General features: G+C 35.5%; 1 protein-coding gene across 2 annotated transcripts in view; it reads right to left on the reverse strand.

Moving 5' to 3' along the window:
• Positions 1-16,485, reverse strand: part of chd6 (chromodomain helicase DNA binding protein 6) — a 254,759-nt gene that overhangs the window by 103,664 nt on the left and 134,610 nt on the right. For both annotated transcript variants that reach the window (XM_028812022.2, XM_028812021.2), the window contains exons 11-13: positions 15,586-15,720; positions 15,360-15,481; positions 6,297-6,540 (exon numbers count right to left, since the gene is read on the reverse strand). In XM_028812022.2, coding sequence (XP_028667855.1) covers positions 6,297-6,540; positions 15,360-15,481; positions 15,586-15,720 — 501 coding nt within the window. The remainder of the gene's footprint in view (positions 1-6,296; positions 6,541-15,359; positions 15,482-15,585; positions 15,721-16,485) is intronic.

Here is a 16,485-nt window from a genome sequence, read left to right on the forward strand (position 1 = left end):
TGCATTGTGAACTTCCAGTGGGTGGATTTATCGAGCTAAAATCTTATCAGCCTTCTTTCTGTGTTCATAGTAATGAAGTCTTGATTTAAAAAGGAGTTGTTCTGTTTCTTTAGTTGTCAAGAGGTTGAGTTCTGTAAGTAAAGACTGTCTTTTCCTAAGAAGTGTCTCAATTGGACACCTGGCATATTCTTGAACTACTCTGGTAATTTCACTGATTAACTATGATACCTCCTTGGTTTCTGATTTATTTTTGTGGGAAAGATATAAAAAACAATCTGTCCTCTTAAGAAAGCCTTCAGAGTTTCCCCAGAGTATTCCTGCAGAGACCTCCAAAGATATATTTGTCTACAAAAAAAAAATCGATTTGCTTGGATATAAATTTTGTACAGTTCTCATCTGCTAATAAAATTCAGTTAAGAGGCCAGCTGCAAAATGAATATGTGGGGCATAGTGATTTAATCTCCATGATCAAAGGGGCATGGTCGGACATAATAGTGCTGTTCTTACAAAATTTAATCATAATCAAGAAATTGTTATATATAAAGAAATAATCAATTCTTGAGTAACAGTGATGCACAAAGAAAAAAAAAATACACATACATACACGCATATAAATGTAATTAAAACGTAAACAAAAAGTTGACGAGAAAGAAACAGAATGTATAATTACGGTACCAGTATCATTGTGAGTGGATCAAACAGTAGGTAAGATCTTCTTTGCCATGCCAAGGCCCAAAGAGACTCACCACCTTATTTCAAAGCGTTGGGATCAGTTTTCTTAGCTCTTTTTCTGCTCCCTCCGTAGAAGTAAAAATGTAGAACTTGTTTTGCATGTTCACTTTCAGTTTGGCAGGATACAAGAGGCTGTATCTGATCTCCATGCTCCACAGGTGAAGTACCAAACCCAGGTGGAGTAAATGTTGCTGGCTTGCAAGGAGTAATTGGCGACGTGAAAGGTAAGTTTCAATGAACCTTCTGCAATCGATGAGTTATCCTGGCCTGACTCATTTGCACATTCGCACTTGTCTCCAGGTCCCGGGAAATCTATGCTTTCACCTATCTGTTCCAGGTCAGTTTGAACTTGATGCCTATTTAGGCTTGGATGAAGCTTTAGCTGTCTTTTCCGTTTCTTTCTGAACTTTTTTTTTCTACCACTCATGCTTATATATGCTTGCATGTACTGTAATTTAACCCCCTCGGGTTGAGAAAATACATGACACCTTGGGATTATAAAAAAAAAAAAAATGAGAAAACAATAACACTGTCACTAACAGAGTTCCACCTCAGACGTCCATCGCCTGTAATGGAGGAGACCAAGCCCAACACAGCTTCAATTTGGTATTGCAAATTAGCCTAATCTGTACAATTTAGGACACAAGATGAACTGAAGAATCCAGAGGAAAATTCATGTGGACAAAGAGAATATGCAAACTTCTCACATTGAACAAATGGAATTCAACCCCAGAATGCTGGATCTTCAAAACTGTAGTGCACAACACAATCATGCCGACCCAATAAAGTCTCTCCTATGTTTGTTATATTTTCTTAGTAGTTATAACAGAAATATTCAATGTTGTCTAAATACACTTGTAAACTCAGCATTTCTGCACTTCTGAAATTGTAATGTCCTAACAAAAAGATTGGAATAGCACTATAATCAAGTACTTTGGTTACTTTTCAACTCTGATCAACATTATATATGTGGTATATCTTGTACCAAAATATATCAGAAGTATGACCATTGTACTTATAGCTAGTGTAAGTTGTATTTTGTTAAAAAAATATTTTCCAAAAGTAGCAAATCACACTTCCAACATCCTAGAAATACAAGTTATACCACTGATACTACACAACGTAAAGCACCACAGTTTTATTTAAATGACATAAAATTCATAGAATTTTTAAAATGTAAAATGTTTATAACCAAACTTCCTGAAATAAAGCGCAAAAGCAAACAAAAACACTATCATTCATTGTATGTGTACAGTATCTCATGCTGATGAAATAGACTAATGACACTAATGCTTCCTTTTGTTTTACTATTTAAAATAAACTTTGTTAAAAAACCAAACAAACAAATTTGAAAAATATGGCACAATAGTTGGAAACAACGATACCTGAAGTAGATGTCATTTCTGATATGTGAAGGCACACATGGCTCAGTGGCTAACAGTAGCCAGGTTTCCATCCAAGGAGTTTTTGCGAAAAAATATTTAGCGCTTCAAATTTTTTTACCGATATAGCCGATGGAAATGCTAATTATCGATAAAATGTTGTACATGTCGACATAATATTTTTCCGTTTAACTTTAGCGCATAAATTCCATGTCGATACTTCAGATGTCGCAAAAACTACATTGGAAACAGTTTTTGTCGGAAAAAAGGGCTTTAACGCAAATAAATGTGTCACATTTTCATCACGTGCAATCAAAACGAGAATGGCGGAGCGGCTCGCATGGTCTGATGAAGAGAGTTTTTTTTTTTGATTAAACGTCGTTATTTTGTATTAATTCAAATTTCAGTTTTAATTAAAAACCTTAAGGGAAGCAGGTTAATTCAGTTGTTATCGCACTGTGAAGGGATGTTGAAAGGTAGGCTCACCTGTACAGATCCGATGCTGCAAACACAGCTGCATCATGGGCACTTCCAGGAGTGCCAACGCAAATGTCTCATATCATGCACCTGTCATCAACAAGGGCCTGGAGAACAATAGATGGCCACCCTTTGCGATTAATGTAATCGCGGTAGCCTTCTGTCGGGGGAAGAATAGGCACATGCGTGCCATCCAGCGCACCGTAAATCTGTGGCACAAGATGCACCAAGGAATTGCGGTATGCGATTTCATTGGCCTCCGCTACAGTCGGAAGTCTGATATAACGCCGCATTAATTTTTCTTTAATAGCGGTGCACACAGCATATACACATCGATGGACGGTAGTTTTACTAACCCCGAAAGTTTCTCCAACTATCTATACTCGGCGCAGGTTGCCAGCTTGTAAAGGGCGATGGCAATCCGCTTTTGGGTTGGAACCGGTGGTCGTTGGCAACCTGTGATGGGCGCAACATCAGGACTGATGAATCCACACAACATCTCAAACGTCGGCCGTGTCATTATAAAATGTTGCAGCCAGAGATTTTCTGTTAAGTGTCTCTCCACCACCTCCTCCCAGAAGGTCTTATTCCGTGGGTTTCATCGCACTGGGGTATTTTCTTCGAGCTCTATGGCTATCAGACAAGCAACTGCTTCATTCTGCTGTCGTCTTCGGATATTATGTACAATTCCAATTATTTGTGAAACTGAAATAACAGTAAGCTGGCAAATTTCAAAAAACTGTCTGAATAATCTCTCCATTTCTTTGTTTCTTTGTTTAGTGGAGGGGGTGTAACGTGGAAAACAAAAGGTAGATAATTTGCGACATACACAAAATTATGTATGGAAACGGCTCAAGGGCAGATTTTTTTCGCGATACAACAAAAGTTATGCGACAGTTCGTTTTGGGGGGGGATGACGTCATCACGCACACCATTTTATCGATAAAAAGCCAGTTTGATGGAAACAGGCTGGAGACAGCAAATTTCGCACATTTTTTTTACGTATATTCTGTTTGTCGATAACAAAACGTCGCAAAAAACTGGATGGAAACTTAGCTACTGTTCCCAATCAGCATAAGTGTCATGGGCTTCAACCCCAGCCCAGCTACTGTTTATGTGGAATTTGCGCTTTCTACCCATATCTGTATGCGTTTTCATTGGCTACTCTGGTTCTCCTCCTATATCTCATGTACAGGTGAACAGAGGTGTGTTTAAATTTATGTTTGTGCCCTGCAATTGACATACAGTGCATCTTGTATTGGATTGGTTGCAGCCTTGTCCCCGAAAAACCAGCATAAACTCCAGTACCTCACAATCTAGAATGGAATAAATGAGTTAGTAAAATGGTGGAAAGATGCTTATTCAAGTCAGCATAGTGACCACAGACTACCACAATTAATCGTCATTATCAATAATAATCGGTTATTAAAAAAACATTGTCAATGATCACTTTCATCGATTAGTTAATTACATCATTAGGATGAGTGCAAAATTAGGCTGCAAAATTGCACCACTGCTTTATTCAGTTGTGAACACATTTGAAAAAAGGCAGAGGGTGAGCAAGCGGCAGAAAAGACAGCGAGACCTAAGACTTCCAGAGTTTGAAAGTACTTTACACTGAACACAGAAAAAAAAAAGGTTGTGAGCTGCAAAACGTGTAGGTCTGACCTCGTATGGCAGGAGAGCACAACAGAGATGTATAAACATATGAATAGGAAACATACAGTTAAAGGCTCTGCGGAGGAGGAAGACACGCCATCATCCCAGTAAGCTGAACATTACTTTAGTGTTATGTGATACAGATATGTAACATAGTGTTTGCTATGTCAGGCATAATGACATGATTTTTGGAATTGAAGAAAGAAATAATTCAAGTCATATTCCAGGCCCCTAAAATGCGAATAAAACACTAGCATACACAACAAAGTTTTACAATAGGCAACTAAAAAACATGTTATTAGCCACTAGCTAGTAAACGTTCAGGTTTTCACTTGTCATATTTGTTTTGTTTTTTGATGTGGTCACTCTGTTAAATTATGGCGCTGCATTAAATATTTGCATTTATGTAGATCATTAGGTTGTGTGTGTTTACAAAAATGGTTAAAAAGAAAAGTAAGTGCCTGTCTTAAATGTTTTAAAATGTGAAAATCTTAACAGCACACTCCTAAAGGCAAGTGATATGCAGCAGGCTGCAACACTGTGTTGGCTACAAGTAACTGTGCCAAATAATCTGAATTAATAAAAGGTTCCCAAATACAAAAAACAATAAATGATAATGCAAAAAGATATGAACTTATGTGTAACAGAACAAGATGCAGAGGACAGAAAGATATGGAAGAAGATGATCCGCTGTTGCAACCCCTAACGGGAGAAGCCAGGAGAAGAAGAAAGGTAAAATAAACTCAGCATATTACATAGCAGAGGGAGAACAGAGCTTCACACAAATTAAATCACTTGTTTTGCTATAAAAGGAAAATACTTTGGACATTTCCCCAACATATGACAAATATGTTCATTGCGCTGAATCAAAGATTACTGTAGACTTGCAAACAACAACAACAAAAAAAAAAACTAATAAAGTCATGATGTTGCACCAGATTCTTCTCTAGTGGAATACTATGGTGGTCAGATATTTATGCGATGTTTTGCCAGTAAAAAATGTAATAAAAATTTAAACATGTAATTTTAAAGTTAAGTATTTGTGTTTAGTGTGGTTCTGAACATATAAGCCAAATTGAGAGCTTAGTTAATTTATTGAAAATTGTTGTTTTTAAGGAATATGTGTGTGTGTGTTCATTGCACAACCAGAGACAGAAGTGCTACTGTTTTATTTCAATTTATTTTCAGGATATTCTTATGTAATTGTTGTATAAAAAAAACTATTTTGTTTAAAATATCTAAAAGTACCATAGTTATTTTTAAAAAACACATTGCTGAAATTTTTATACAAATCTATTTATTTGGTAAAAAGTTCCATTTCATGAATTTTGTGTTTAATTTCAAATGTAAAACTTTTACAATCCGTCTAATCGATTACTCCACAAAATAATCACCAGATTAATCGATTATCACAATAATCATTAGTTCCAGCCCTACTATACATATGCTTCATATATAAGAGATGGTATGTTAAAAGAGTATGATTGGCCATTTAACTGATATAGAATCAGTGAGACAAAATCTTTTGATATAACTTTACATCATCATCATCATCACAGTTTAGTGTCATGAGCTACAGCTAATAACAAAAAAAACAGCAATTAATTAAAAGTTTCTCCTGTAATTCTGAGGATTTATAATATGTAATAGGATGAAAGGACACTAGAAGAATCTTAGGAAAGGATAGTGTACACTAATCCTTCACATTAAAAAGAGCAAATTAAAATTTAAACACTTGGTCAGGTATTTGAAGAATCAAGAATCAAATATGGAGGATGCCTATAGCACAACCCAAAACATCAGTGATAATATATATTGATGTTTTGAGAAAGAAGAGATGGAATTTCCTGCACATTTAAAGAATGATTGGCTTGCTTTTATCAGCTTTCTATTACCAAGGCACTTCAGAAGAATGACACCCAGTTACATAATCCTTATGCATATTTATTAATTTTGGAAAATGCAAATATCCTTAAGTCTGTTTAAAAACACTCTGGTTAGAGCTTACAGGCCTAAAATCCCATAACAAGCTTAATACAAGCTTACCTGTTCATCCTTATAAAACATTTCATACTGCTGGATCATCTGCCTGCTGATTTGGCTTCCATGGTAAACAATAACATTCATATCTGTCCAAGTGCGGAACTCGCGCTCCCAATTTGTAATGGTAGACAGAGGAGCAATAATAAGAAATGGTCCCCGAAGTCCCATCAGAAAAATCTCAAACAGAAATGTAATGGACTGGATTGTTTTTCCCAACCCCATTTCATCAGCCAGGATACAGTTTTTTCTGTAATAAACAAGATATTAAAATCATGGAAATGTAAATATCAGTATAGCCATTATAAAATTATATTACTTATTTCAAATTATACATAACTCTTCTCAAATCCAAGAAATGTATATATGACATTTCTTTTTTTTACACATATTTATTTCTTTTAGACCCACCCCCACAGCTCAATATTACATTTTTGGCAAAGATAGCACTGATTTTTAAGTTTGCTGGTGCTCTTTCAGGTTTATGCCCTATTTTACTTTCTTATCTACATTTAAAAACATTTTGCAGCCAGACAGACCATTATATTTTCTATAGGAAGAATCAGAAGCGATGAGACTGGGATATTTTCTGTTAAAGACTGCATTTCTTCACACAAAATGGTCTGCACCCTATCAGATTAGGCGCCAGATTCCTCCCCAACAACATCTCAAAGGTTATCGGTCTTTCCTGACTATGTAATCTTAGTTCCAATGTTGTATTAGGATGTGATAATTCTGTAGCGAGCTCACCTTTAGATGCACACTGTATCAGCACCTATAATAACTAACCATATTGTAACTAAAAAACCCAAAGTGGTATAGATGCAAATAAATTAATTACCATTTCACCTATAGATGTCCACTGTATTAGGACTATAACAATACATTTTAGATTAAAGAAAAACTCTGCATAAAGAGGCATTAACAAGAATAACCTTATTACTCTTGCAAGCTACCATAACACGCTAATTCAGCTCGGCTCTTCTGAGACCTTAAATATGGCTCTGCTAAATATTAGAGCATTGACCAGCAAGACCTTTTATAACAATCTTATCACTGATAGGTAGGGTATGCGATATTGGTAAAAAATTATATCTCAATAATTTCTGGGACTTTGACGATAACAATAATTAGACAATATTTTGCATTCTCTAAAAACATGTTTGTAAAAGTCTTATTGATCTAGCTATGGTCTTGTTAATAGGATATTAATTGTAGTGTACTAATGACATCAAAGGAAACAACAGTTAAAGAAATCAGGTCTTATTTATTTACTTAAAATTGAAGTAAAATAACAAAATCACCAGTCAAAGTATTACTGCGATCAAACAGTGCAAGTATGAGTAAACCATTTCAAAGTGGCCAACAGATTTACAAAAAAAGTCCAACAAAACTATTATGAGAATATTTTAAACAGACACTTAACCTTAATGTAAACAAGATATGAATTGAAATGGAATAAAATACTAATCATAATTGAACTACAGGGCATGAACATTACAGTCTGGATAAACTGCTTTGCCGTAAGATGAATTGTGCAGCATACAAGCAAGAACAAAAACTTAACATGCTGTATTACAGTGTAAAAATACAAAGTTCTGTCAAATACTGCACAGGAAAAAAACTACAGCATTTGTAAACAGGTCCGGTCATATATTGCACAAAGATAGAAAAAAAAAAATACCTATAACATTTTTAAACAAATTAGTAAGTTCAAATTCTGTCCAATGTTGCAAAAAGATATCAGAAAAATACAATTGTAAAATTGTGTGACAGAAACACCAGTCTGTCCATAGCATCTGGCTTCAGAGCAGCAAGGTTACATGTTAAAATATTTCCTCCGTTGCTGTTGGAGGCAGGAATGCACAGGTACTTTCCCCAATTTGGGGAAATGTACTTCTTTTGTTTTCCTCCACTGAAATTTACATTACTGTCCACCTCAGGTATCAACAAGAAGCTCTGGATCTCTTTCTCAATAGAAGTGTGCAGAGACTCGCCTTCTCTGAATTCCTGATTTTTTTTTTTAAATAGCTGCTAAAATACTTTTATTTCGTTTTTGCTCCCTCCCTTGTGTCATCACCTGCTCCATCTTCTGCAGTCATATGGGCGGGATGGAGGGGGTAGAGGAGGTGGAGATCCGTGCAAGTGTTTTAAATAATGAAAGAAAAAAAAAGTGCTTTAGATTCGAGGACCCACAACCAAGATGGCTTGTGAAATAAAATGTGACTGATAAGAATACGCTTATATTTTTTTTTGCCTGACACCTACAGGGCTATGTAATAGATCACTTTCACTTAAATTGTGTTTTGTTGAGGAATGACAGTTTTCACCACGCCAGCTCCGTATGCCATGACTCGTTCATCTCAATCTCAGTTTATTACCTGCAGTGGTTTTGACTTCATTCAGTTGTATTTGTCTTACAATTAAAGGAAAAACGGCAATTGAACTCAACATAAAAATGAAGGTGATCAAGCAGTATGAGGGATAAAAGACAGCGAATATGATCACATGTGACTAAGTTATCCCATTGTAACCGATGTTTACCACACACGCTGTACTAGTGCATTCTGGATTTGAATCCGGTTAACCTCTGAAGCTTCTGAGTTGTGGCTCACGATGTACTGCTTCATGTGAACTGCCATGAAGGAGTAACGAAACAACATTGAACTTTTTTTATCTGTTAATGTTTATTATTAACAGGCTGAAATGTTTAAACAGAAAATATCTGAGTACTCAAACTCTGCCAGTGCAATTCCTCCTCTCACAGTTAACACAATGAACAACAGGAGAGGCTCACACTGCTGACATGACATAACATAGACAAAGAGGCGTGTCTGAATGTTTTTTTTTTTTTTTTGCAAAGTGAGTGACATACTTAAATCACTTCAGCTTGCACATTGTTAAAACAGCAATTAAGATATTATTGTAGACAATACATATCGTACACTCCTAGTGATAGGAAAATCAACTTTTTCTAACTGAAACATGGCTCAGGGGCAGTTTAGGAAGTATTTACTCAAACTGATTAAACTGTAAAAATGCCAGTTTTGGTACTTTCACGTTTTTTTGAGTACATTGCCATTGTTATTCAAGGAGTCTCTCAGTCTCCCATATTAACCATTTCTAGACCTCCAAAATATAATGCGTCTTTTACTGAGAAATTCTCAGACTTAGTATCTATAATAACTACGAACTATGACAGGTTCCTAATTGTACACAAATCTAATTTTCATGTGGACAACCAGTGTGAACCGAAAGCCTGAATTCCTGAACGTACTGCAGTCGTTTGATCTGAGTCAACTTGTCAGCCAGCCCACAGTGACTTTAAAAGGATTAAAAGTTGACGTGAGGCAGGTCGTGGATGTCAGTATCTTGGACCATTTTTGCCTATTATTTAATGGAGAAATACTGATAACTACAACTAATAAGAAGCATATTGTTAAAAAACAATATTTTGATTATAATATGGAAGATTCGAAGAGTGTCTGATTTAAAGAGAACATGCCAGACAGCTGAGCGGCGTAAATGGAGAAAAACTTAACTGATAGTCCACTATGAAATACTGAAGGCAAGAATAACTGAATATAACAACGTAGTCCGTCTTGAGAGATAGTCCTATTCCTGTAAAATTACAAATGCTAATGCTAGTAACGGTTGTAATGGTTTTACTTTCAACTATTGATCATCTTTTAAACCCAGTTCACTGAATGGAATGTCTCCTAGATTGACCAGAACAGATTGACCCAAACTACATAAAATTATTTCTCACTTGAAACCCTCCACCTGCATCCTTGATCCAGTTCCAGCAGGTTTTTTTTTTTGGTTTTTTTTAAGTCTCCCATGTCCTTATTGATAGCGTACTTGACATAATGAAGTTATCAACAGATACGAGGTTTTCCCTGACTGTCTAAAGGCTGCAGTTGTTAAACCCCTGCTCAACAAAAGTAATTTCAACTCCTCTGTCTATGACAATTTCAGACCAATTTCTAATTTGCCTTTCTTAACTAAAATTCTAGGAAAGACAGTCATTTAGCACCTTAATGATAACTTGAATAAACATATTCTAAAAAAATTCAGTCAGGTATTAGAACTAACCATGGCATAGAAATTGCGCTGGTTAAGCAGTAAATGATTTGTGAATTAATGTGGACAGAAGCCTTATATCTGTTCTTGTTGTCTTAGATTTGAGTGCAGCATTTGACACCATAGACCACAGTACTCTTATAAATCGCATTAGACAGAGGGTGGGCCCCTGTGGCAGTGTCTTAAATTGGTTTCAGTCTTACTTAACAGGTAGAAAATTGTTAGTTGTGGTGATAGTACTTTGGCAATACTGTATATGATGTACAATAAGGATTTATTCTGGGTCTGCTGCTCTCTTCGACCAACATGTTTCCATTAGGTCATATTATCTTAAAGCGCAAGATAAGCTACCACAGCTATGCAGATGACACACAGCTGTATTGCACCTGATGACTCTGACTCCCTTGGTTTTCTGAGCCAATGTCTTACCAGTAGTTCCGATTGGATGAGAAGTAGCTTTCTCAAACTAAATAAGGAAAAAATAGAAATCTTAGTGATTGGCAAACATGGATATACTATAACAAGGATAGTAGAAATAAACATGATCCCTTAGGTTTAAAACTTAAGGTGAAGGTAAAGAATTTAGGGGTAATCATCGACTCTGACCTAAACTGTAGCTTCCTTATTGTTAGATATAGCATTACTCGGGCTGCGAAAACCGTGCTAAAAGCGGTAGTCCAGAGTATCATTCAGGCAACTGTACAGATGCGTCTTGGAAAAGAGTTAAAACCGAGAATCACTCGGGCTGTACAAGGGCTGTCAGTACTGCCATTATTTGGAGAAATTATGTCTGAGTGTAGGTTTTCACTAATTATGAAATATCTGCACTTTATCAACAATGAAGACTTTGATGAGAATATCCATCCAGCACCCAAAATGAAGAAAAGTTGGGAGATATACCAGGCAAATGTAGTAAAACTTCAGAGCGTATGCATTCCAGACCACGATGTCAGCATCAATGAAAGTCTCATTGCTTATGAGGGAAGACTGTCATGGATACAGTACATCGTGTCAAAAAAGAGAAAGACTTGGCATAAAGCTTTACGAGTTTTGTGAATCTAAAACGGGATACATTTGGAATTCGGTTTTGTACACAGGGAAAGGGACAATGTTTGATCCAAAATACAATCAGTACGGTGTTAATACATCATCTGTGCTGACTTTGACAGATGGCTCTGCCTGATCAAGGTTACTGTGTAACCATGAACAATTTTTATACTTTGCCAGACCTATTTGATATCTTGCTGCAAAAAAAGACGCATATGGAACAGTGCTTCCTAGTGGCGTGGCATGCCAGAAGACTTAGGCAGAGTTAAGTTACAGCAAGGTGTGCTAGTAGCTTGAAATGGAAGGATAAGAAAGATGTCTGTCTTCTTAGCACTGTACATAATACAGCTACAGTCACTCTACAGGCAAAAGGCAACAAGCAGGTTAAGAAGCCTTGTGCTGTAGTCGACTACAATGGCACAATGGACAGCATAAATCATGTGAATTAAGAATTGACTTTCTATCCCGTTATGCGGAGGCTACAAAAGAAATACTACAAAATGATATTTAGTCATCTGGTAGAACAGTGCATTTGGAATGAATTTGTGTTATATAAACATAAAGCTGGCAAAACTATCTCACGCAAACTTTACATGCCAGTGTGTAGAACAATTGCTGCACCTGCACTGTCCACACTACCCCTTAAAGGGATGAGGTCGACCCAGCACATCGCAGATCAATTCAGAGCACCTTATTGATTATATACCTCCAACAGGAAAAACAAAGAATCCAACTCATACCTGTGCAGTGTGCTGTTCAAAAACTGATAAATCTGGAAAGAAAATCCAAAAAGAAACACGCTATTATTGTCCCAACTGTGACTTTGGATTATGTCTTCCAACGTGCTTTAAGATTTGCCACATAAAGGACTCATTTTGAGATTATATACTGTTTTTGGAATCATCAGTAGCATTATTACGGTTATTATTATTTTTGGTATTATTGTTCATTTCATTTTATTATTTTTTATTCATCATTACTATTTTTATCATTAGTATACTTCTAAGATCTAATAAAAATGTCATTTTTCATGCCATAAAAAATATCACCTTAATGATAACTTGAATAAACATATTCTAGAAAAAATTCAGTCAGGTTTTAGAACTAACCATGGTATAGAAATTGCGCTGGTTAAGCAGTAAATGATTTGTGAATTAATGTGGACAGAAGCCACATATCTGTTCTTGTTGTCTTAGATTTGAGTGCAGCATTTGACACCATAGACCACAGTATTCTTATAAATCGCATTAGACAGAGGGTGGGCCCCTGTGGCAGTGTCTTAAATTGGTTTCAGTCTTACTTAACAGGTAGAAAATTGTTAGTTGTGGTGATAGTACTTTGGCGATACTGTATATGATGTACAATAAGGATTTATTCTGGGTCTGCTGCTCTCTTCGACCAACATGTTTCCATTAGGTCATATTATCTTAAAGCGCAAGATAAGCTAATATGACCTAATATTAGGTCTTTTACGTTTTTTTGGACTAAAATGAAATGCTAAGGCGGTTAAATAAGACATTAACCAGATTACTAAGACTGTATTTTTTCACTTGAGGAATACAGTAAAATTGAACCTCTTATAACTAACTTTAGAAGACACTTAAAATTTCATTCACACTTTTGTTTTTAGTCAACCCGTTTACTGTAATGCACTCCTAACAGGACTACCTAAGAAAGATTTAAATTGTTTGCAATTAGTGTAAAATGCAGCAGCCAGAATCTTAACTAGAAAATGAAAATGTATGTATATCTCACCAGTTTTAGCATCATTACTTTGGTTACCTGTGTTGTTCAAATCTGAATTTAAATTACAACTAATGGTTTATTAAAGCTTTAAGTACTCTTGCTCCGTCCTATATTATGGAATGCCTGCCTATTCCCAGCCCAAAAATAGTAACCTTAGATGTTCAAATGGAGTTCTCCTTATAATTCCAAGAGCCAAGCTTAAAAGTGGTGGTAAGGAAGCCATTTGCTGTTATGCCACTAAAATCTGGAATAATTTATCTATGGTAAATCTTAACACTGTTGAACATTTTAAAAACTGCTAAAAACTCATTGCTTTAATTTAGCTATTTTATGTTTTATGTTTTATATTTTATGTTGTATTCTTAATAAAATGTATGGGTATAAAATGATCATATTCTTCAGGGATCCACAATCTGTACTAATCCCCACTATTTACTGCTGTTTCCTTCTGGTTCTTCTGTGGTGGTGATCTGCTTCAATGAATGATGCAATGAAGCTGTTCAAAAGACAAATTTAATCAAATCCTACCATGTGAAGCATGAAAAACTTCCAGGTTTGATTTGTGAACGTTTATGTCTGGTAGTGGGCAGACTTTTGGCATTTTTTTCCTGTCTTCCCCGACATCTGATCTAACCTTGATTTGTTGCTACTTATTCTTTAATATTATTGCATAATCTTGTTTTTCTTTTCCCGTAACTTTCTTTTTGTTATTTGGTAAAGCACTTTGAGCTACATTGGTGTATGAAAATGTGCTACAGAAATAAATGTTGTTGAAAATAAATACAGAATAGCACAGCAGAATTTGTCATTGTGAAGTAATATCTATCTACTGAGAGTCTGACACAAAAAGCTTAGATTTAGTCAAAAGTTTAAGTTCATTTTGGCTTTCACTGTACTACAAGCATAATAAGAAACATATGGTTTACATATACTGTTGTATAAAAGTGAAGAACCTTGTGAACATCACAAAGTGTACACAAGCACCACATCCTGATTTGCTGGTTTTCATGTATATGAAATGCAAAAATAAATAAGTAAATAAATAACTAAATAATAAAAAAAAAAATTCTACTCCCTTCATCAATATTTGAAAACTAAATAGTTTTCAATACGTTTTGATTTTGAATGAAAGTCTAGTAAATAATTTATTGTGCAAACAGCATATTTATGATGTACTAACAAATACTAAATGTGGGAAATATGTCCAAACATAAATGAAATAATTTTAAATGCACATTCATAGAAATTAAAACAATGTCTTGCATTCTTTTTTCAACATGAAACATTGTACTCTAAGTGATTGCTTGACAATTCCACCACAAACATAAAGGCTAATCTCACAAAAAAATAACTAAGGCTTACAGTACAAATGTACCAGTATTGTGGATTAAATATACAGTATGATAACTGTTGAGTTAACAGAAGTGAGTACTGTATATATTCGTGTATAAATCGGGTCTTGAAACCTGAACAATCGATCATAAAATCAGACCCCGACTTATATGCCTGTTCAAAAATATGACATGTTAATTTTTATTTTATTTTTTTTTACATCTTCCTGCTTCCTCCAATCTCGCACCAGTTTCTCAGACGCATGGAATTTTGTTACAGCAGCGCAGTTACCAATTTCTTTCGCCACTTCAACAACTTAATTTAAAACCAGCTTCATATTTTGTTCTAATCGAATACTCCATCGTAGATAAGGGATGCTCTTACGATAAAGGTGTATGAGGGTGTGAGATACAAAACACACAAATCAGTGCAAACGTCGCTTCGGAATAGGTTGGGTATTACCGTATGGTCACGTATACACAATACATAGAAAAAATGGCAGTGTGCTCTGTGGTTACTCTCTCAGGTGGCCGTTAATATATTATAATCTCTTGGACCAATAGCGTGAGTTTTCCACATTCTACTTATATGACCAACATTATAAAATACTGGAAATTATATGGTAAAATCAAGTCCCGACTTATTCGCGGTAGAACTTAAACGCGAGTATATACGGTAAATGTTTTTATTAGGTGTAACAGAGTGAAATGTATTTGCCAACTGAAAAAATACTTCAGTTTTAACTTTTGTCAAATACTAATGTAATGTAGAAGCAAACCACAATACTTGATACTATACTAGTATGACAAAAAAGTACTACCGTATAAATTAGCTAGGCACAAATAACTCATAATTCAGTACCTATTATACCAATTGAACAAAAGCCAGTTCATCCCTTCCAGTTGATATTCTCGCAGTTCATTCCCATTCTTATAATCTCGTGACTTTTCTAACTTTTGCCAAGCATCTGAAGCTGGACGATCCTGAACAACCCACAAAAAGAAAGAAATACAAAAATCAAAATGAAGTTAAATTGTGGAGCAACAAAAATATAGATATATATACTGTACAAAGATCTACATCTTACCGCATGCTTATTTTCTGGAATCTTTTTGATGTCCTCAAATTCTTTAATCTTTCCTGGATCTACATCTTCCTGCAGCTCCCAAGTGCTTTCTTCATAGGACAGGGAGCACCACTTCACCAAATAATGTGTAACTTCCTAACATGTAAAATAAGCACAGACAAAGTCAGCTACATACGGAAATCTTAAAGAGGAGTAAAATACAAAATTACTAACACTGTCAAAAATTTAAACTTGATATCTGATTGATTTTTCTTCTTACATTTTATTTATTTTGAGCCGTACTCTTCTTAAGAATGGTATGCCTTTATAAGAAGCCAGCAAGAATTTATTTATACCTGTGATCAAGTCAAACAATATCAGAAAATTTTTAAATATTATATTACCTGAGCCTATCCTGAATCTAGCAATGTTATTTCTAAATGTGTGGTTGAGACTGGCATTCATGCAGTGTATGACAAATTTCCCTCATTCAGTATTCTACGTTATTTCATATACAGTGATCCCTCACTATATCGCACTTCGCCTTTCGCGGCTTCACTCTATCGCAGATTTTATATGTAAGCATATTTAAATATATATCGCGGATGTTTTGCTGGTTCGCGGGTTTATGAGGACAATGGGTCTTTTAATTTCTGGTACATGCTTCCTCAGTTGGTTTGCCCAGTTGATTTCATACAAGGGACGCTATTGGCAGATGGCTGAGAAGCTACCCAACTTACTTTTCTCTTTCTCTCTCTTGCGCTTTCTCTGATCCTGACGTAGGGGGTGTGAGCACACCTAGACGATACGGACGCTCATCTAAAAATGCTGAAAGATTATCTTCACGTTGCTACCTTCTGTGCAGCTGCTTAGTGAAGCGACATGCTGCACGGTGCTTCGCATACTTAAAAGCTCGAAGGG

Source organism: Erpetoichthys calabaricus, chromosome 10, assembly GCF_900747795.2.
Source record: "Erpetoichthys calabaricus chromosome 10, fErpCal1.3, whole genome shotgun sequence".
In the NCBI taxonomy this organism is placed as follows: Eukaryota; Metazoa; Chordata; class Cladistia; order Polypteriformes; family Polypteridae; genus Erpetoichthys; species Erpetoichthys calabaricus.